This window comes from Brachyistius frenatus, unplaced genomic scaffold, assembly GCF_029030835.1.
Source record: "Brachyistius frenatus isolate BFR_SWC_R1_liver_20210118 unplaced genomic scaffold, ASM2903083v1 Contig_9, whole genome shotgun sequence".
Taxonomy (NCBI): domain Eukaryota; kingdom Metazoa; phylum Chordata; class Actinopteri; family Embiotocidae; genus Brachyistius; species Brachyistius frenatus.
This window is the reverse complement of record NW_027210608.1, coordinates 1,702,885-1,724,058: the sequence shown is the minus strand read 5'-3', so window position 1 is coordinate 1,724,058 and position 21,174 is coordinate 1,702,885. Positions and strand designations below refer to the sequence as shown.

At 47.0% G+C, this 21,174-nt stretch overlaps 1 protein-coding gene across 3 annotated transcripts in view; it reads left to right on the top strand.

Annotated features, from left to right (window-relative positions):
* kif13ba (kinesin family member 13Ba) overlaps nucleotides 1–20,507 on the top strand; it is a 36,579-nt gene extending 16,072 nt beyond the window's left edge. The window contains exons 5-39 of one of the 3 annotated variants that reach the window (XM_069690318.1): nucleotides 138–198; nucleotides 320–412; nucleotides 969–1,149; nucleotides 2,425–2,512; nucleotides 2,926–3,060; nucleotides 6,987–7,099; nucleotides 7,594–7,705; nucleotides 7,835–8,047; nucleotides 8,699–8,809; nucleotides 8,965–9,099; nucleotides 9,678–9,808; nucleotides 10,320–10,406; nucleotides 10,729–10,919; nucleotides 11,016–11,298; nucleotides 11,397–11,559; nucleotides 11,762–11,917; nucleotides 12,133–12,282; nucleotides 12,575–12,700; nucleotides 12,880–13,053; nucleotides 13,166–13,323; nucleotides 13,432–13,564; nucleotides 13,702–13,857; nucleotides 13,966–14,065; nucleotides 14,184–14,310; nucleotides 14,507–14,562; nucleotides 14,682–14,806; nucleotides 14,897–15,166; nucleotides 15,259–15,411; nucleotides 15,538–15,615; nucleotides 15,705–15,755; nucleotides 15,888–16,044; nucleotides 17,234–17,331; nucleotides 17,645–17,704; nucleotides 18,213–18,807; nucleotides 18,953–20,507. In XM_069690318.1, the coding sequence (XP_069546419.1) occupies nucleotides 138–198; nucleotides 320–412; nucleotides 969–1,149; nucleotides 2,425–2,512; nucleotides 2,926–3,060; nucleotides 6,987–7,099; nucleotides 7,594–7,705; nucleotides 7,835–8,047; nucleotides 8,699–8,809; nucleotides 8,965–9,099; nucleotides 9,678–9,808; nucleotides 10,320–10,406; nucleotides 10,729–10,919; nucleotides 11,016–11,298; nucleotides 11,397–11,559; nucleotides 11,762–11,917; nucleotides 12,133–12,282; nucleotides 12,575–12,700; nucleotides 12,880–13,053; nucleotides 13,166–13,323; nucleotides 13,432–13,564; nucleotides 13,702–13,857; nucleotides 13,966–14,065; nucleotides 14,184–14,310; nucleotides 14,507–14,562; nucleotides 14,682–14,806; nucleotides 14,897–15,166; nucleotides 15,259–15,411; nucleotides 15,538–15,615; nucleotides 15,705–15,755; nucleotides 15,888–16,044; nucleotides 17,234–17,331; nucleotides 17,645–17,704; nucleotides 18,213–18,807; nucleotides 18,953–19,161 (5,229 nt within the window). In that variant the 3' untranslated portion in view covers nucleotides 19,162–20,507. Of the gene's footprint in view, nucleotides 1–130; nucleotides 199–319; nucleotides 413–968; nucleotides 1,150–2,424; nucleotides 2,513–2,925; nucleotides 3,061–6,986; nucleotides 7,100–7,593; nucleotides 7,706–7,834; nucleotides 8,048–8,698; nucleotides 8,810–8,964; nucleotides 9,100–9,677; nucleotides 9,809–10,319; nucleotides 10,407–10,728; nucleotides 10,920–11,015; nucleotides 11,299–11,396; nucleotides 11,560–11,761; nucleotides 11,918–12,132; nucleotides 12,283–12,574; nucleotides 12,701–12,879; nucleotides 13,054–13,165; nucleotides 13,324–13,431; nucleotides 13,565–13,701; nucleotides 13,858–13,965; nucleotides 14,066–14,183; nucleotides 14,311–14,506; nucleotides 14,563–14,681; nucleotides 14,807–14,896; nucleotides 15,167–15,258; nucleotides 15,412–15,537; nucleotides 15,616–15,704; nucleotides 15,756–15,887; nucleotides 16,045–17,200; nucleotides 17,332–17,644; nucleotides 17,705–18,212; nucleotides 18,808–18,952 lie in introns of all 3 variants that reach the window. The other 2 variants (XM_069690317.1, XM_069690319.1) reach the window with 2 other exon arrangements.
* Nucleotides 20,508–21,174: the final 667 nt, after the last annotated feature.

Sequence of the window (21,174 nt, the reverse complement as noted above, 5' to 3'; positions counted from 1 at the left end):
GTGTGATAGCTTGCGTGAATATTAAGTCCAGTAAAACATGGCGTTTTCTTCCACAAACATTTATGGCAATTTAAAGTGAAAATCTGTGTTCCTCCTCCTTTTCCGTCTGTCATGCTGCTGCTGTTTTCACTCCTCAGGTCTTCGCCTATGATTACTGTTTCTGGTCCATGGACGAGACAGACAAGGAAAACTTTGCAGGTCAGTTTATGAAAACATAAACATTTCATCACATGAAGTACCGTGTCGTTGTGGAAGTAAGTTGTAAATAACTGAACATACGGTACACAGTTGTGATGGATTACTCTGTGTGTGTCTTCAGGTCAGGAGGTGGTGTTCCAGTGCCTTGGGGAAAGTCTTCTCCACAACGCCTTCCAGGGCTACAATGCCTGTATCTTTGCCTATGGACAAACTGGTAATTTACACTGAGACACCTCTGTTCTGAATATATTTAGGGTGATTATGTTTTATAACAGAGCCTGTTACTTGACTTCAGAGGGTGGACACGCTATGTCTAGAATTTCTGTCTGACTTTAATAGGTAATTGCTTTAAGGCTTTGAAATAATAAACAGAGGAGCGTCAGTGTGGATGTGTTGTGACAGGAAACCTGGACAGTCCGTCTTTTCTTCATCACGAACAAAGTTCAATCAAAAGTTGAAATCCCCGTTTTGGTCACATCAGAGAAGCTGAAACACGTTCAGTGTAGACGGGATGTTAAACGATGAGCTTACTCTGAAATCACACATAACATTGACCCGGCACATTTTCAACAACTAAGTTAGAGTTATTAAAAAATTTCCCCTCTGGGATTAATAAAGTAAATACCTACCTACCTACAGCTGATAAATCAGGACCAGTCTCACTCAGAATTACATCTGCGGTATATGAAGTAGTTTATGATTGTTGAAAAAGAACTTGCATCATACCTTTTTGTGTGTGTGTGTGTGTGTGTGTGCGTGTGTTTTCCCAGGTTCAGGTAAGTCGTACACCATGATGGGTTCAGTGGACCAGCCGGGGCTGATTCCCCGCCTGTGCAGTGCTTTGTTTGAACGGACCCAGAAGGAGCAGCGGGAGCAGGAGAGCTTCACTGTCGAGGTGTCCTTCATGGAGATCTACAACGAGAAGGTCCGAGATCTGCTCGACCCCAAAGGGTATGACCTCAACCTATAAGTCCGACCCTTTTAAAAATACAAGGATGATTGTTTATTTGACTCCATACACCGATATGGCTCTGACAAATCCTAAAGCTAAAATAACGTAACCCTTTCCCTGCTGAATTTGTGTTCACTTTCCACTCCTCAAGCCAAAATGAAATCAAAGAAATATTGAGTTTACAGACTTTATCTTCATAATATATCCTCGTGGTGTCCTGTCACTACAAGTTCAGCTTCTTCAGCTGTTTCACAGTGAAATCCTTTAACCAAAGAGATGGGATTGAATCAACAGCAGGAAAAATTGAGTTACAGTCACATTAGGTTCATTACCAAATACAAATCCATTTGGACATGGATAATAGAGGCCCCAAACACAAACACTGGGGAATTAAATGTAATTATAAGTTATGTTTTGGAGCTGCAACGATTAGTCAATTGTCAGAAAAAGAATCTGCAACCATTTGGATAATTGATTTATCACGAGTAATCCTTCAAGCAGAAATGCCCTCAAATATGAAAATAATCAGCTTTTTCTCAGTTTTACAAAAACATTTTTTTAATATCTTTCATTAAACTGACAAAACAAGACGTCTGAAATGGAATCAGAGAAACTGGGATCGATAACAGCCACTGTTTTGTAACATTTTATAGACTAAATATTTACTTGATTAATCAAGAAAATAATCCGATGATGAGATGAATAGATTCTTAACACCTTAAATGTTATCTGTCCGTGTTAGGTCTACTTTTCACGTAAGCCGTTAACCTGCAGCTAAGCGCTCACATACACTGCAGCTATCTGATTAATCAGAGACAGCCCGTGGAGGACCGTGATACCAGCAGCTGCTGTGGTCAGTGGATAAAAAGATTAACCTTCTGCCTTGCGGTCTCTGATCGAGGCCAGTTCATGTCCAGCAGGTCAGCCGTAAATCAGGACCGCGGGCCTGCGTCTGCTGCCCCAGACAGCACAACCTTCGACCTTCACTCACCATATGACCTTTGACCTCAGTAAAACGGGTCAAAGAGAAGCAGACCATCTGACAGCCATATGTGCTTTGCGGTGGATCAGAGAATGATGAAGTTCTGTGGCCTGGAGCGTGTTAGGATCAGGGTCAGAGAGCCAAGCGCTAACTAAGTCTGTATGAAGGGGAGAAAGTTCTGCTGAGCCTCGACTGCCACCTCTGCTAAGACATTAGATGATCGGTCATTTTCCAAGAGTGACCATGTTGTTTGTCTGTGTTTTAAACCTGTTTTTTTTTATTTCCTGTCCAGGGGCAGACAAACTCTGAGGGTGAGGGAACATAAAGTTTTGGGTCCCTACGTGGATGGCCTTTCTCGACTAGCGGTGGCTAGCTACAAGGTACAAACAGTCATCTTTAAAAAGTGATGCAACGTTTTTACCATGCTTTTATTTCAGGTTTATGGACACTGCTGACATCCACTGTACAGCAGTGTGTCACATTCAGGCTGATCACAATCAGTCTGTCCAGAGTTTCAGTGTCCAGCAGAGTGTCTTACCTTCATTCCCTCTTCCTTTCATCTTTAAACTTTCTCACATAGTGGCAGCAGTCTCCTAAGTCATCCCACCAATCACACTAAATACAAGCTAGCTATAAAAATATGAAAATTAATAGTTAATTGTAGTATTTCCTAAATATAGAAATATGAATAGAATATACTGTATAATATTCCTAAAACTCTTTTTTTTGAAGGAGGAATTGAAATTAAGAATATTAATATTATTATTATTATTATTGTCTGTTGTTCCTTCAGGACATCGAGTCTCTGATGTCAGAGGGGAATAAATCTCGCACTGTCGCTGCGACCAACATGAATGAGGAGAGCAGTCGATCGCATGCTGTCTTCAACATCATCCTCACTCACACACTTAAAGACGTGAAGTCTGGGGTAAGAAATAACCACACACACACACACGCACACACACACACACACACGCACGCACACAATTGATTTAAGTACAAGCGGATTCTTTCAAATTGCTATGGAAAACATAGAATAGAGATTCTTGAGATTTAGTGGTTTAAATAGAGAAAATTAAAAACCAAATCAATGCTGATGGCTTCAGGTGTAACTGGTGATGATCACAGGTACAGAAGTAATGCTTTTTGAATTTGATGTGTGATTAGTTAATCTTTTACCACAAATAATCTTTTGCTATACAAGACAGGGTTGGGGGAGTCACTCTGTGTGTGCTTTACCTTGGGTATAAATCACATTTACTCCCCACACCATACACTTACCCTCTACACTATAAGCTGCTGTATCACCCACCCACTTCTAAGCTCTCCAAAATGCATCACACTGTCTCGCCACACCAAGCACACACGGACTTTCTTCAAAAAGCGAGTGAGTGAGTGAGTGGGCGGATGAGTGAGAGCGGCGGCGTGGCTGCGTTCAGGGCAGACAGAGGTGTGCTGATCCATGCAGAGCAGGATGAGCCGTACAAACTGTGAATGCAGCTGGACATGTTGATCGTCGTCCACATTTTGCTATTAGAAATAAATGATGCGGTCCTTGGAGCAAAGCACATATGTGTACATACAGATATGTAGAAGCATTTTGTTCATTGTAGTGACACAAATGAGCTTTCATTTATTCCAAGGAGCAGTGAAGGTGTCTTAAAGCTTTTCAACCCGCTGTGGAGGATGAAGCAGGACACCGTTTGAATCATCAGTCAGAGGCTACCAATGTGTATGAGAACTGACTAAAAAGAAAAGTTTTGGATGCACCAAAATAATGTCCTGGTGCACCTAAATGATAAAGTTAGGCGCACCAGTCGGTGTGGAGAAATCATAGTTGTTGTTTTTTTTAAATTACCTAGATTTTGTGGTAATTCTTTTAATCCTAATGATTGGTGAACTTACTTTGAATGCCACAATGTTTCTAGTGAATTTCACATCTTATTTATTTGTTATAGTGTAGTAGTGTGCTCCCCGTGTCAACACAATCCAAACATTGTCTGCACCGGTACAGAAGTGTGCTGAATGTGTAATTGCGTGCACTTTGACTGGACAAACAGTGTGTGGCAGGTTTTTGATGAGTCAGCCGCTGCAGCCGGCGAGTGAAAAGGTAGTTACCAAATGGGATGATGTCAGGTCAGCCGTCTGACCGGCCGCTCCAGAAAAGATCTAAATGACTAATTGTCCATCCTCGCTGACCCACTTAGCCTCTCCTGCTCCTCGATCTTGTTTCCAGACCAACTTGCCACCAGCAAATCCTGTTAATAATTCACTGGCATATGAGTTTGTCAGCTGATACAGCCTGCTCTGTTTTCAAGGCACACCCTCAGTCAGTCAGTCAGTCAGTCAGTGGGCTCATCAGGCTAAATACACGTTTTAACCGTGCAGTCAGTGAGTGAATCACGTAGCTGACACGTCCTTTTATTGTCTTTGATGCTTTGTGTTCTTGTCTCTTCATTATAAATAAAACAAGTGGACATCAGACTAATAATCTCAATAGGTTTGCAATTTCCTCTTTCTCCCCGTTGACCTTAAGCTACTTTCTGTTTGAGTTTCATGCCGTGCTGGTTGTAGTATTCAGTCTGACTGTGTGTGCTCCACTCTGTAGTTCTTGCAACAGTCATGAGGGATGTTGAGCTTGTTCTCATGGTGTGGAAGATATCAAGCGACTGCTGTTCACACTGAGACAAATAACTTTAGTGCTTCAAAACTGCTCACAAGTGTTCTCAGAGCATCTGAAACAGTAGCACAGTTTATGGTAGTCATAGTAACATCTGACTGGTATGCATCCCTGAAATAGTCACATGAATATACAATATTTCACAAGTTGAATAATTTCCCACCATCCTCAGCTGTACAGAATTAGTGACTGTCAATCATCACATTAGAGCTCACCTGCGCCCCCTAATGGAGCAGCCAGTGTTTCTATTAGACGCCCTGTGATGAAGGGACATGTTCAAAACTGCAACCTTTGGTAGGTAGCAGGATCACCCGTGCTGCATGAGTCACGCTGACGCTCAGCAACTTCTCAAAGGATTTCCATTCATTAAAATGACCTGCTCAGACTTTCTAACCCAACACTGCACTCAAAGGTCAGTCAGTTTGAACTTTGATCTTATTTGCCGGTAATACTCGGTTGTTTGCTACTTCTTTCTCCGCATTGCTAAACACTTTACAGTAACACTGTTTTGCGTTGTGCAGGTTTTTGAAAAGGTATTCTTGGAGTAGTGGGGGTTTTTTTTTTCTTCTTTGGTGGCACCTATTACATCACTTCCTGTGTGTTGAATGTTGATACTCTGATCATTGTTTGCAGCCAAGTAGGCGGACAAGCTGCATATCCTGCCTGCTGATTAGGTTACTGACCAGGTATCGACTCTCTTTTATTAAGGAAGAAAAACGGCACGGTGGCTGGTTTTCCTTATTTCACCAGCCAGCTGTACGTTAAGACTAGAATAGGACAGTGTGACATTAGCAGGTAACAGATACTGGCATTGCAGTAAGGAGCTATAATTACTGAATTCACAGTCATCAGTTTTGGCTCCCTTCTCTCCTCAGCTCTCCAACATGTACTCACAGTTCAGGGCTTTTAAAAAAAAAAAAAATTATAGAGAGAATCTATTTTTGGGTCTGGAATTGATCTGGATCTTATTTGTTCTGTTCCAGATACACGTCTCCTGTTTGTGTAAGAATTTTCTTCAGTCTGAGAGATCTGTGGTTGTAGTGATCTGAGGCTGATCTGTAGCGCTGCTCCGGGAGGTTGATCTTTCTCGTGTCCTGAACCGGCTCTTTTCAGGAATAAAGTTGCTTGCGCTTGAAACCTTAGATTTGAATGGGATGTGAGATGAAACATTTTTAAAGATTATTCAGATGTTTAAGATCAAAATTATACCTTTCTTAAGGTAAGGAGGCCTTGTTTAAAAAAAAAAAAAAAAAAAAAAAGATTTATGTCAAAAGGGGAAACAATAGGTTTCCATATTTAACAAAGTGGGAAAAAAGTAGAGCAGAAAATGGGCTAAGAGAGAGAGAGAGAGTTATTTTTATGGAATGCAGTGTCGTCCTCGGAGAAAAGAAAAGAGGGTGTCGAGCAGCATTTGATAAATAGACGTGTCAGTTGAATTTTTTTCTTTGCTGTTCTGAGGCACTGCTGAAGAACACAGAAGTGTGAACTCCCGAATGATTCAGGGCCGTATGAGGGTGTGGTGGTGAATCTCTGCATCATCGAAGACAGTCCTCTCATCAGGCTCTGAACACCAGGGGATGTCACCTGATCAGTAAGTGCAGGATATCATATTGGGTCCTGTTAAAACAGTAGTGAGTGCACAGAGGTGCGCCGGCTGGACGCATCCTCTGCAGACAGATGCGTGTCCAGCTGATGTGCTGCTTCGGCTTCACAGCAGGTGTTACATTCACCCTTGTCAGCTGCTGACCTGTCACTCTCGGCCGGGAGTGGATCTGCCCCAGTACAGATAGAGGTGTGACATTCACCTCTTCAACAGCCTCTGGGAGGACACAGAGGGAAGCTGTCAACCGCAGGCTGAAAGGTGATGGTGTCACCTGGTTGGTCGAATTACGACAGTCAGAGAAAAAGCTTGGAAAAGACCCGAAGCATGTAGTCCAAACAAATTAAACAGCAAACTGATGAGGGAGGTTTCTGAAAAGGCCGAACGCCGTATATGTCCATGTTCTCTGTTGCTTTAATGCCTGTAAAACAGAGGAGTGCTCAGTTGAAGGCTGCTCTGAATAAGAGCTGCATTGTTCTCTGCGCATCACCGAAGCTCATTTTTTTCCAAATAAACTGTGGGGTGCCGTAGCGAACGGAGCGATAATTTACCTCCGTCTTTGTTTTCTCTGCAGACGAGTGGGGAGAAGGTGAGTCGGTTGAGTCTGGTAGACTTAGCTGGAAGCGAGCGAGCAGCAAAAACCGGAGCTGCGGGAGAGCGACTGAAGGAGGGAAGCAACATCAACAAGTACGCAGAAGCAGTTAAACACAGACACACACTCCCATTTAATACACACAAGCTCAGGCAGACAGATGAGTCGTAACCATAGATGTTTTCATCCTGACTAGCAGAGTTACTTTCTTGCACAAAAAGTATATGAAACATTTTTTCTAACCACAGAACAGTTATCTCACTCATTAAACTTGTTTGTTATCATTCTGTGCCAGACTTCTTTTAATTGTGAACATCATTTACTTTGCCTACATGACAAACATTACACAACTGTTAAGCTTGATTTTTAAGCATCTTAAAATGGAGAGCGGTACAAGACAGTAATACCAACCCATACATGGGTACATGAAAAATCAAAGGCACTTGACCCTAGTGTGTGTGTGTGTGTGTGTGTGTGTGTGTGTGTGTGTGTGTGTGTGTGTGTGTGTGTGTGTGTGTGTGTGTGTGTGTGTGTGTGTGTGTGTGTGTGTGTGTGTGTGTGTGTGTGTGTGTGTGTGTGTGTTTGCCAGGTCTCTGACTACACTGGGTCTGGTGATCTCAGCGCTGGCTGAACAAGGAACTGCCAAGAACAAGAACAAGTTTGTTCCCTACAGAGACTCTGTTCTGACATGGCTGCTGAAGGTAAATACACAATAAACAACACAGAGGAAAACACGTTTGACTACTTAGTGCATGTTTGGTTTTCTAAAGTATTTATCTTCACATTCATCTGCTTGTCCGTCTCCTCCTCACCCTCCTGTCTGTCTTCAGGACTGCCTGGGGGGCAACAGCCGCACAGCGATGGTCGCCACTGTGAGTCCTGCGGCAGACAACTACGAGGAGACGCTGTCGACGCTGCGCTACGCCGACCGAGCGAAGAGCATCGTTAACCACGCCGTCGTCAATGAAGACCCCAACGCTCGCATCATCAGGGAGCTCCGGGAAGAAGTAGAGAAGCTACGAGTGCAGCTGACCCAGGCGGAGGTGAGATATCTTCACAGACTCGCCTGAATTTTCCACCGAGCACGTGATTTCCTTCCGTCTCCTGCTCGGCTTCATATCGCACGCAGCGGTTCAGAAGCAAAGTGTAATGTCTGCCTGTGTTGTCTTACTTCCTGATTTGGTCATGTTTCTTTGATTTTTGTTCTTCTAGTTTGGATAATGTTGTGAAATGAATCGTTTTTTTGTTCGTTTTGTGTTTATTGTTGTCATTTTCTACTTTGTGCTGCACAGAGTTAATACAGCTAGCTGTGTTTTAGCCAGTAAACAACATGAATTCTGCTCAACATTTCAGAGTAAGAACGCTTTTTTTTTTTGTTGTCCTAATTGGAAGACCGTGCCTGCACATGGGTGTTAGAAAATTGACCGGATTCTCTTTGTTGTTCTCTGACCGACTTCCTGCCCGGCCGATCTGCTCTGTTCAGCTTGTAGCGGTCGCCATCCGTTTTCAGCCAAAAATAACCCCGGCCCTGTCTGTAGCACCGCGGCGCAACCTGTTGGATATGAAACCTTGTAATTAACGGCGGCAATCGGGTCCGCTGGCCGTGCCCGAGGGGGAACGCGTCGCAGACAGAACAGGAGGAAAATTGCCTTTAGAAATCATAATCGAGAAATAACTGCATGCCTCTTCTCCAGTCTTTGAAAGCTCCAGAGCTGAAGGACCGTCTGGAAGAGTCTGAAAAGTTGATCCAGGAGATGACCATCACCTGGGAGGAGAAGCTGCGCAAAACTGAGGAGATCGCGCAGGTCAGACACACAAGAGATGTTTTATTTTCTATATGCGATACATCTCCTCCCTCCCGTGCAAGAATTGCTGTGTGGAACAGCGTATTTTGTTTGTTTTCATTTATCTATATTGGATTCAACACTGTGTAAATATTCAGCTTTTCTTTCCTTTGTAGGAGCGTCAGAAGCAGTTAGAGAGTCTGGGTATTTCTCTCCAGTCTTCAGGGATTAAAGTTGGAGATGATAAGAGTTTCCTTGTCAACCTTAACGCTGATCCAGCCCTCAATGAACTGCTGGTGTACTATCTGAAGGTACGCACACGCAAACACACTGTCCTCGCCATGCTTTACTAATTGACTTCTAATTTATTCTCCCTATTAGTGAAGAATACCAATACATACAATACTGTATTATACCTAGAATTGAATTAAGTGTCTGTGTTTGACATTACTTCCGACCCCGCTGCCCTCAGAGCGTTACATCTGACCTGAGCTGTCACAGAAAAGCTTCACACATGCACACTGTTTGGATCTTAGAAACTGAAGTGTCACTTTTACAAGTGAATAGCAGTCAGCTCTGAGAGTTTCTGTGAAAAAGCAGTGTGTTAGGAAGCCTTCAGAGGGGAATTAATTCTGAATCTGAAGCAGAAAAGAGATTTCATGAAAAAAAATAGTCACGCTGCTGTTTGACTGTCTGGATCAGGACGGATAAATCTGAGACAGTCATGGCGGGGGCAACTAGAGTTTAGGTCAGCTGTGGCTCTATTTATAACTAAAAGGGACCCAGCCTATAAACTCGTGTAAGATTTGCTCCACTAGACGTGACCGTTGCATGTATCAGTCTGACTCAGCTGGTCACGGACAGTAACATCTTGAATGTTGTGTCTCAGGAACATACTAAAGTGGGCTCAGCAGACTCCCAGGACATCCAGCTGTGCGGGATGGGTATCCAGGCCGAGCACTGTGTCATTGACATCACAGCAGAGTCGGCTGTCATCATCACCCCCTACCGCAACGCTCGGTAAGGAACGCCAACGTAACACGAGCGAAGTCGACGAGGAACAAGCTGTTTCTGTCTTATGAGCTCTTCGGGTGGAACCGGACACATGTCGAGATATTCTTTCTATTACACGGTTTCAAAATAAATATCACGACATGTCTCTGCCTTTTACAAGTTCAGGCCTTTTATCTATTTGTTCTTCCTTCTACCTTGCTGCCCGTTCTTGAATAGTCATGTGATGTTGTAGCGCTTCACAAATTTTGCTCTCCTTAAAAGAAAACCTGGAGAAAAGAGTTTAATTCGCTCTTATTTTGAATAGATTCTGTCCAAATGAACATATATAGTTTGCATTACTTCTCAGCTAAAAATTCCTCTGGTGTGTATGTGTGTGTGTGTGTGTGTGTGTGTGTGTGTGTGTGTGTGTGTGTGTGTGTGTGTGTGTGTGTGTGTGTGTGTGTGTGTGTGGACCTAAACTTAAAAAAGAGACAACATACACTGGCTAATGTCACCACATTGTTGACTGGTGTTACAGGACGTGTGTGAATGGATCTCCAGTATCTAACACTCTGCAGCTTCACCATGGCGACCGGATCCTCTGGGGAAACAATCACTTCTTCAGGTAACATCCTGTGTTTTTAAGTGTTTAGTGTTTTACACTTTCAATTACTTTAACGCTTTTTCATAAATATAAATCATAAAGTAGCACTCATAGATTCCATAAATAAGATGGAAAATATTTCTGTAAGTGCACTGTGTTGCTGCCAGTTAACATTTTCCATGAATTTAATAGTTTTATACCTCTATCTATATTTATTTATGTTTATGTAGAATTTGTCCTTTTCTGTCCTATCAGCATGATTTGTGTTTTTCTCTTTTTGTAAGCATTAAAGCTACATCAAGTGTTCGCGAGTCACTAACACCGGTGCTTATCCCACCTCAAGGATCAACCTGCCCAAGCGGCGCTCTCGGGCCGCGGAGGATGAGGAGGGTGAGGGCGGCGTGATGAAGAGCAGCGGTAGCAGTGAGCAGCTGGATGCGGACGGTGACACAGCCAGTGAAGTGTCCAGTGAAGTCAGCTTCTCTTACGAGTTTGCCCAGACGGAGGTCATGATGAAGGCCCTGGGCAACAATGGTAAGATGTGTGATGTCGACTTCCTGTGAGGCAGAACAGCAGAGCTTTAGCTTCCTGTTTTTTGTTCTCTGACTCCTCTGTGTTGTGTCTGCTCAGACCCCATGCAGGCGGTTCTTCAGTCTCTGGAGAGGCAGCATGAAGAGGAGAAGCAATCTGCTCTGGAGCGACAGCGGCAGATGTACGAGCAGGAGCTCCAGCAGCTCCGCAAGAAGCTCAACCCGTCGGACCGTCTGTCCACCGGCTCGTCCGGTGGGCCGACGTCCGTCCAGCAGGGGTCAGGACAGCAGTCTCACTACCGCAGCCTGGAGAGACTCAGCATGGGAGGGATGAGCCATTCATCCAGCGCTCAGAGCAGACTGAGGCAGTGGAGTGAGGACAGGTGAGACTTTTTCGATCACTTGCATACATGTTGTGCTGATGAACAAATGCTCGTCCCTCTTTTTCATCTGCCCCCTCCTTGTCTGCCTCCTCCTGCAGGGAGGCGGTGTTGGTGAGGAGTCTGCGGAGGTTGAGGGAGCAAATAGTGCGGGCGAACCTCCTGGTGCAAGAAGCGTGTTTCATCGCCGAGGAGCTGGAGCGACACACCGAGTACAGAGTCACGCTGCAGATCCCGTCTGACAACCTCAACGCAAACCGCAAGGTCTCACGCACAAACATGAACACCTGGTCCTGTCTTCAGTTATCCCCACAGCCCGTAGCCTGATCTCTGTGTGTGTGTGTGTGTGTGTGTGTGTGTGTGTGTGTGTGTGTGTGTGTGTGTGTGTGTGTGTGTGTGTGTGTGTGTGTGTGTGTGTGTGTGTGTGTGTGTGTGTGTGTGTGTGCGCGCGTGCGCGTGCGTGTAGAGGGATGCAGTGCTCAGTGAACCAGCCATTCAGGTTCGACGGCGGTGTCGAGGGAAACAGATCTGGAGTTTGGAGAAGATGGAGAACCGACTGGTCGACATGAGAGAGCTGTACCAGGAGTGGCAGGACTACCACCTCCATCATCAGGACAACCCGGTGAGTCATCATGACAAATCTGCTGTGTCAGGTCTGAAAAATAACCCCACCCAGTAACCATAACTGCTTTATATGACACTTAAACTGGCATTCGGTACATGCCTTTACAGTGTAATGAGAAAGAAGGACATGCTTCTTGTTTAGCTTTTGAAATCAGACCTAATCAGTACCTTTGACACTCGTTGTTTAAAATCTTTCCCGTCTTCCTGGTCCAGGTAATGCGCTCATATTTCCGCCGAGCAGATCCGTTCTTTGACGAGCAGGAAAACCACAGTCTGATCGGCGTCGCCAACGTTTTCCTGTCGTGTCTTTTCTATGACGTCAAGCTGCAGTACGCTGTCCCCATCATCAACCAGAAGGGAGAGGTACAACAACACCATTCACTTGCAGTTTTATTAACAGACCGAAGTAGCTTAAACACAGAAATACTAAAGGACTCAGAGAGGCAACAGTCTCCAGCCTTTGTTTGTTGTCTTTGAGTGAGGTCAAAGTTCACTTGAGGATCATGTCACTAGAAAGGGTGATAAAATACGGATGGATGATAACCGGAGAACTCCTAATGGGGACCAGGTAGCTGTAGAGGAGACAGAAATTCACACTCACATTTGGAAGGTAAAGTTGGGATGAATTGTGTTTTCCTTTCCTCCCTGTTTTTAGGTTGCAGGACGCCTGCATGTGGAGGTGGTGCGAGTCGGTGGGGGTTTAGAGGACAACATGGCAGGAGGAGATGAACCCGACAACAACCAAGACACTGAAGTTCAGGATCGCAAGCTGGTCTGCATGGTAAGACAGATTACCAGAGAGCTGTTCAGTCAGTGGTTTGAATCAATCTTAAAGCTTTGTTTTATACTTTTAAGACTAATTAGCATGTTTAGTTTACATAAACATTTTAGGATTTCAATTCTCTATAAATGAAATAGAAGAAATGTTGAAATGACTTTTGACCCGTGTATCCTCCACAGATTAAGATCCTGCAAGCCACCGGTCTTCCTCAGTACCTGTCCAACTTCGTCTTCTGTCAGTATTCATTCTGGGACCAGTCGGAGCCCTTCATCGTGGCTCCTGAAGTGGACCCATCGTCCTCGTCGCCCAGCACCAAGGACCCACACTGCATGGTGGTGTTTGACAGCTGCAAGGTGAACAGCGGAAGGGGGGGGGGGGACAGTTCTTATGAGGCCTAGAACAAAAACAAATGTACAAGTGTTGGGCGATTGGTTTGTGTGACAATGGTCGGTTTGGGATCTGTAGGAGGTGGCGGTGTCAGTGTCCGAGGATTTCATCGAGTACCTCACAGAAGGGGCGGTGGTCATCGAGGTGTTCGGACACAGACAGGCGGATGCAGGAAGAAACCCGGCTCTGTGGGACCTCAGCATCATCCAGGCCAAGACACGCACACTACGAGACAGGTAGACACACACACACACACACACACACACACACACACACACACACAGTCACCTCACACTCTTATTCTGCAGGATTCACATGTGTGTGAATAATGCTTGTTGTTGTAGGTGGAGTGAGGTAACACGTCGTCTGGAGCTGTGGATTCAAATCCTGGAGATAAATGAGAACGGAGACTTTGTCCCAGTGGAAGTGGTTCCTGCTAGAGATGTGCAGACCGGAGGAATCTTCCAGCTCCGGCAGGTAGAGATCAGCCCGAAAATAACAGTCAGCCTGTTTGTAGCAGGGAAAACGAGCAACCTTAGCTTTTAACTAGTCTAACTATTATAAACTAAACTCGTGTGCTCTGATCCACCTTCTCCCCCCCTCCACATCTCCAGGGTCAGTCGAGGCGAATCCAGGTAGACGTGCACTCAGTTCAGGACTCGGGCACGATGCCTCTGATAGCGGAGATCGTGCTTGCAGTGTCGGTGGGCTGCGTGGAGATCAGAAACGCCACAGCAAACCTGGAAGGAGATGAGATGGACAGTTATCAGGTAGACCGCTTGAATACTAATACTCTGTCTGCAGCTTCACTCTTTCATTAACTTACAGTTGAACTGAAGCAGATGAGTCGGTGATTAACTGACTGGTTTGGTGGACAGGAAGGAGATCTGGAACGTTTGCGGCGGCAGTGGTTAGCTGCTCTCACCAAGAGACAGGAATACCTGGACCAGCACCTGCAGAGCCTCGTCAGCAAAGCAGGTAACACAAACACACACTTCAAAGGTCCGTTACCCAGTTGAAGAAGTGTCTTCAGTTGACATTTGGTGTTTTCTAGTACTGGAGGTGGTTAAAGTGTGTGTGTGTGTGTCGTGTACAGAAAAGACGGAGGATGACATGGAGCGGGAGGCCCAGCTGCTCGAGTGGCGCTTGACTCTGACGGAGGAGAGAAACGCTGTGATGGTGCCCTCTGCTGGCAGCGGCATTCCTGGAGCTCCTGCTGAATGGTGTGTGTGTGTGTGTGTGTGTGTGTGTGTGTGTGTGTGTGTGTGTGTGTGTGTGTGTGTGTGTGTGTGTGTGTGTGTGTGTGTGTGTGTGTGTGTGTGTGTGTGTGTGTGTGAGAGAGAGAGATTGTCCAAACTTTTCCACTTGGAGACAAACTTCTGGAAAACCCACAGACACTGAACCTGTGTTTGTTCCCAGGGTTCCTCTGCCCGGCATGGAGACGCACATTCCTGTCCTCTTCCTCAACCTCAAACGTACGCAAGTTCTTTGCAAAGCAATATATTCTTACTCGCGTAGTTTTTTTTTTTTTTTCTTTTTTTTTTTCTTTTTCCTAATCACTTGTTAAATTCCAACATTTGTATTGGTTCACCAGCGGATGATCTCAGCTCTCAAGACCAGTTTGAGGTTCCTGAGGCTGGAGGCTGGGATGCCACCTTGAGCGGAGAAGACGAGGACGACTTCTTTGACCTGCAGATTGTCAAACACTACGATGGAGAGGTGAGGAGGAGTTTTGAGGCACCCTCGTAGTCCACCAAGAGGCCCTCTCACGGAGCTGCCCCAGTAGTAACCGCATCTATCGACTCGCAGGTGAAGGCAGAGGCATCGTGGGACTCTACCGTCCACGAGTCTCCCCAGCTGAGTCGCGGGGGGACGGAGAATAGCGTCTACCTGACGGTGCGGGTGGTGGTTCAGCTCAGCCACCCTGCCGACATGCAGCTGGTGCTGAGGAAGAGGATCTGCGTCAACGTCAACCCGGGCCGCCAGGGCTTCGCACACAACCTCCTCAAGAGGATGTCGACGCGCAGCACCATACCTGGCTGCGGGGTCACCTTCGAGGTGGTCTCCAACATACCGGGGGTGAGACACCGTGAAAACGCCGGACGTCTGCAGCCTCGCTCGGCAGAGCCGAAGGACAAAACGCAAATGTTCATGACACTTTGTCCCGTCAGGACGCCCCCGGGTCGGAGGACAGAGAGATGCTCGCCCGGCTCGCCGCCAGCGCTCACAACAGCCAGTCGGGTGATGACGAAGCTGCCATCGAGAAATACCTGCGCAGCGTGATGAGTCTGGAGAACATCCTGACTTTGGACAGACTCCGACAGGTAAGATGGACAAACTCACAACGGTAGACGCTCGTAGAGGACAGAGACGGTCCGACGGCATTCACTCTTTGATTCGTGCTCGTTTGAGGTGTTTTCTGATCTGGTGAAAATGTGTGTTCACTTCAGGAGGTGGCAGTGAAGGAGCAGCTGGCCGGCAGAGGGAGGAGTAGCAGACGGAGCCTCAGCTCTCCGTCCGTCCACAGGGTACACCATCAGGACAATAAGGACAAGTCCATATGATACTGCAATGTGATACGATTTATAATGTGCTCTCTGTCCGTCCCATCTCTCAGCTGTCTGGAAGTAGACAAGACCTGTCCACAACCTGCCTGCTGGATGACAAGGTCACTCGCTTTTCTCCAACAGTCTCAGAATAAAAACTGTGGATGCGCTGACACTCTGTCGTGTCTTCACGTGAAGCAGGAAATCATTTGGATGTTGAACATTAAACCAACATTCTGTCCTCTGCTTCTCAGGGTCGATGGGAGAGTCAGCAGGACATCTTCATGCCCTCTCAGTTTCACCGCACGCTCCCGCGCCCGGCCTCCTCCCCCTCCACCTACTCCACCTCCCCATCTTCCTCCCCTACTCCCTTCGCCACGAGCCCCTCACAGAACCAGGAGCCCGATCAAGGTAAACCACTCTCTACACCCTCTGCACCCTCTACACCCTCTACTCCCTCTACACCCTCTACTCCCTCTACACCCTCTACACCCTCTACTCCCTCTACACCCTCTACACCCTCTACTCCCTCTACACCCTCTACTCCCTCTACACCCTCTACACCCTCTACTCCCTCTACACCCTCTACACCCTCTACTCCCTCTACACCCTCTACTCCCTCTACACCCTCTACACCCTCTACTCCCTCTACACCCTCTACACCCTCTACACCCTCTACACCCTCTACTCCCTCTACACCCTCTACACCCTCTACTCCCTCTACACCCTCTACACCCTCTACACCCTCTACACCCTCTACTCCCTCTACACCCTCTACTCCCTCTACACCCTCTACACCCTCTACTCCCTCTACACCCTCTACACCCTCCACCCCTCCATCTTACTCTCCTCGCCATCCTCCTCTCTTCTTTTTTTCCTCCTGGGTTCATCCATCCATCATTTGGAGACTCTCTCCTCTTCTTTCTTTCTTTCTCTTCTCCTTCTGTCGGTTGTTCCCAAAACTTCCTGTTTAACCATCTAATGTTTCATTATTCACATTATCACTCTGTTTCCTTCTGTCCAGGTAGAAGTGTTGCTTTGTGTAACATCTCTCTGTCTACCGTCCGTTTTACGCTTTGTTTAACACGTCTGTCTCCTCTCACCTTCATCACTAAATCTTTTTAATGTCTGATGTGATCGGTCTGAATATTTCTCTTCCAGCTAGCTGATTCATAGTGATTTCATCCAGCGTACATGCTACCGTGACATCCTTCTGATTAATTCTGTTTCAAAAATGAACAGAATTAATGATGTCTGATTAGTTTCTGTTTCACATTCCAGTGATTTAGATTGTTTTGAGGTCATGTCGTAATGGCGAAATCAACCATCTGTGTTTCGGTGTGTTTTGAACCGGCTTCTTCTGTCAGTCTGTCGCTGCGTTTGCATTTATTTATTTTTGCCATTTTCTGGACTCGCTTTCAACTTCCTGTCTTAATCTTTCACACGTCTGCCTCCCGGACTCTCCTCTTGTTTCCTCTTCTGCCTCCTCCTCCTCCTCCTCCTCCTCCTCCTTCTCTTCCACCTCTCTCGCCCTGCCTCGCCTCCCTCCCCCCCCCCTCCCCCCCAGGTCGTTCAGGACTTGCTGCCTCTTATCTTTCAGTTAAGGCGCTGGTTCCTCAGATGCCCAAACTGCTCAAGTCTCTGTTTCCAGCGCGAGACGACAAGAAGGAGCTCCGACCTTCGCCGCACAACCAGCAGGTCAGCAGAGATGGAGTAGCTCAGTGCGACGCGTTTTTCTTGTTTCATTCAGGGGACGACTTGGACCGCAAGATGCCCTTGAGCAAGGCACTCTGGCCTGATTGTCAGTGGAGGCGCGAATCTCAGAATGTTAAATATAAAGTATGTTTTAAATTGTGCTGACTGATACAACTCGTGGATCTTCAGTCAAGTGTGTGTGTGTGTGTGTGTGTGTGTGTGTGTGTGTGTGTGTGTGTGTGTGTGTGTGTGTGTGTGTGTGTGTGTGTGTGTGCGCTGTTATGTCCTCGTTGTGACCTTGTTTGTCACTCAGCAGCATGTCCCTCGCATCGTGACGTCATCAGGAGGGGACGACAACAAAGCTAAGACTGAGACGGTGAGATTGAGCTTCGTCCAGCTTCCTGCTGACCTGTTTGGTTTCTTGTTTCTGTTGGTTGATCAGTAACTTTAAGCCCAGATTTGATTCAGGACTTGTTTTTGGACCTTTTTTGTTTTTGTTAAAAAAACAAAAACTTTTAGTCTCTATTACAGGTCCTACAATTCCTATAATGCAACTCGGCATTGTCTTTCATTATTTTTTGAAAAGGCTACATCATTATTTGTGTATGTGGCTTCAAAGGTCCAAAGAAAACAAGCTTATGCAAATGTTCCTACAAACAACACACACACACACACACACACACACACACACACACACACACACACACACACACACACACACACACACACACACACGTTAAAGTCCTTCCTGTTGGGCCAAAATGAGACTATAATATTTTTTTGAAGTGGTTGATTATTATTGTTGATTATTGTTTTGTTGTTTGCCTTGTCTGCATGCTCTCATCTGTCCCTCCGTTCCTGCGGCAACCATTGGTTTCCTGTAGACTGCTATTCTTCGGCCCCCAACCAAAGACAGGCGGGCAGAGTTCCCAGACGTCCCTCCTCTTCCTGTGCATGACCCGCATGACATCACCCCCCTCAGCCCCCTCAGCCAGTCGTCCAGCGGCTACTTCTCCACTAGTGTTTCCACGGTTACTCTGTCTGACGTCCTCCAACCCTCCCCCTCGTCTTCCTCCCTCCTGGCTGCTGAGACTACGTTACCCACAAACCCCCAGCTGCAGGGTGCTGACAGGAACGATATTGTGACCTCTCCTTCTCAGTGTGGCGCCAAGATGGCCGTCGTTGCCTCGCCCGCTTGCCACAGCTCGGCCAATCACAACAACGTCACAGCGGACATTTCCATCTCCGAACAGAAGCTGGTAAACTCAGGAGGAGGAGGAGGAGGCAGCGAAGGCTTTGAAAGGCTGGAGATTTTTGTGGATGAGGAGGAGCGTAGTCATGACGACGTACTGCCTGATTGGCTGACAGAAGGGGCGTATGTTACAGTGGGCAGCAATAAGGCGGGGACGGTGCGCTACGTGGGAGTGACGCAGTTTGCTGAAGGAGTGTGGGTGGGGGTGGAGCTGGACACTCCTGTAGGTAGGTACACGGTTAAAGGGTCAGTTCACCCAAATCACACAAACACGTGAAAAACCATTTCATCCGATTTTCTGATTGGTGGAACAGACTCCATCACGGAGGCTTCTGATTGGCGGCGATGACCTTCGGTATTTTCTCCCTACAGGTAAGAATGACGGCTCGGTCGGAGGTCAGCGGTACTTCCACTGTAAACCAGGCTACGGGGTGCTGGTCCGCCCAGACCGGCTGTCCTGCCGGGATCAGACCAGTCGGCGGACCGCAGATTTCGCCCCTCCTCCTGTCCACGTCCCCGTCCTGCGAGGAGAAGCCATCGTCGCACGCCGGGCGGAGAACCGCAAGTCCTGGAGTAGCTGAGACAGGAAAACCAGGAGCTGGATGGGAGAGATGAACTCCCCACAGTCCTCCTCCCCCTCCTCCTCCTCTTCCCAGCTATGCAACAGGCTCCCAAACTGACCTACTGCCTAACTTCCTGTAGTCGGAAACAAACTCCGCACATTCACAGGAAATGGATGGAAACAAAGTAAAGAGAGTGAAGAGACTTTTCGGAAGGAATGCAAGTAAGTGGAAGAAAGACTTCTGCAGAGTACATAGAAGTCCGTGGAAGGACTGTTTATATCATGTGGGAAGATAATGTTAAATAAATAGCAGTCAGTGGGAAGACTGCTGCGAGTGAGTGGAAGTGTGACGGAGGTGACGGAGGTGTTGGATCAGACGCTGCCGCCTGGATGAGATGCTTTCTGAATACAGGGATGCAAACCTCACATCTGATGATGTGGTCTAAAGGGGGGGGGCAGTTTAAAATGAAGAGGCCTCTTTTCTGATTGGATGAAGGCCGATGGATTTATTTGCCCCCCCTCCTCCCCCCTCCACACACACACCCTTTTTTGACCTAATTTTTCTCTCCGTTTTGTTTTTCAATCATTCACCTCTCACGACTCATTATTGTTATCCCGTCATAGCGACTAAAACATATCAAACGATACGATGGGATTCATAACGTCTTCTGACACGTTGAACTCTAAATGGAGGTCGTCTTTCATTGTCCGTTTTAGTTTGCAGATGCTTCCCGTTCTGCTTTTAGATGCGTTTTAAAAGGTTGTCGTCGCGGATACATAAACCTCAAACCACGCCGGTCCTGCTGGGTCAGCAGGCCTCTTCGCGCCGTTCCCAACACGTGCTGTGTTTGCATCCCTGCATACGCCGTCTCCGCCTGGTCCTCCCTGGTCCTCCCGGGACTCGGTGTCCCAGTATTCCCCTCTACGGCTGCCACTCTCCTCCAGCTCTCTGCTGAGAGCCTCGTCTCTCCCTCCTGGACTCCTCTTCTCTTCTTCTGGACACACATCCTCCCAGAATGTGCCTTCGCCGTGGCTCGGTTTGTTTCTCTGTGTATTTAATTCCTCTTGTTTTGTGTTGAGGAGAATGCCTTGTGCCGAGTGTGAGGTGATCTCAGGGACTGCAGAGGGGAAAGGACAAGGTGGGGGAGGGGTGTGTGTGTGTGTGTGTGTGTGTTTGTTTGTAAATGCTGTACAGTGTTGCCGTGCGTGCACAAGTAAGTCGGTGTCGTCGTGGTCGATGCGTGTAGAGCAGGAGGAGTCGTGTCCCCGTCGGACGGAGCCGATCGGACCGGGAGGCTTTAAAAGTTGATTTTTTTTTTCTTTTTTTTTTTTGCACTGGAGACGTCGGATGAGAAGCTTCCGCACGTGGACAGAATTTGTCCGCGGCGAGACAAACCGGCCGAGGCGAAGCGAGGACGCGAGACGGAGGCGGCGTCTTCATCTGAGCGGGTTCTTCCGGTGTTTCCGCGGCGATGACCCGTGGACACCAGCGGGTGCCGTCAGAGAGCAGGCGTTGAGGAAAAGAGAGCGACTTTCTGCTGGACGTGTGGAGCTGGAGGAGAGTCGCTTCTGGGCGGTCGATCTTTTAAAAAGACGTTTTTAATCTTTGTTTGCGAGTGCTGACGCGATGAGCTGCGAGGACGCGTTGGGAAAGTTCAACCCGGAGCTCGTTCTGTCTGATCCAACATTCCTGACCGAACAGGACTTTTTAAATGAGTGTTTGTGTTTTTTCATTAGACATTCCAGAGGGAACCTTTTCTACGGACCTTCGTGTGTGGAGAAGCATCTTCAGTGCAACAGCTCGGTTGGTTTTCACACGGCTCCGTTCAGGAGGAATGCCGATGCTGTACTTTTCCAGAAGTTAAAGGGCCGCTCCGCCTGTTTTACACATGAAGTGCAGTTTAACTGTCAGCCTTTGAAAACCTCCTGCAGCTCAGGAAGGAGCTTGGTGAGGCTGACGAAATATCTGATGATGTAAACTGCACACATTTTTAACCAGGTGGCAAAAGAGTTGCATTGTGGGAGCCGTAGG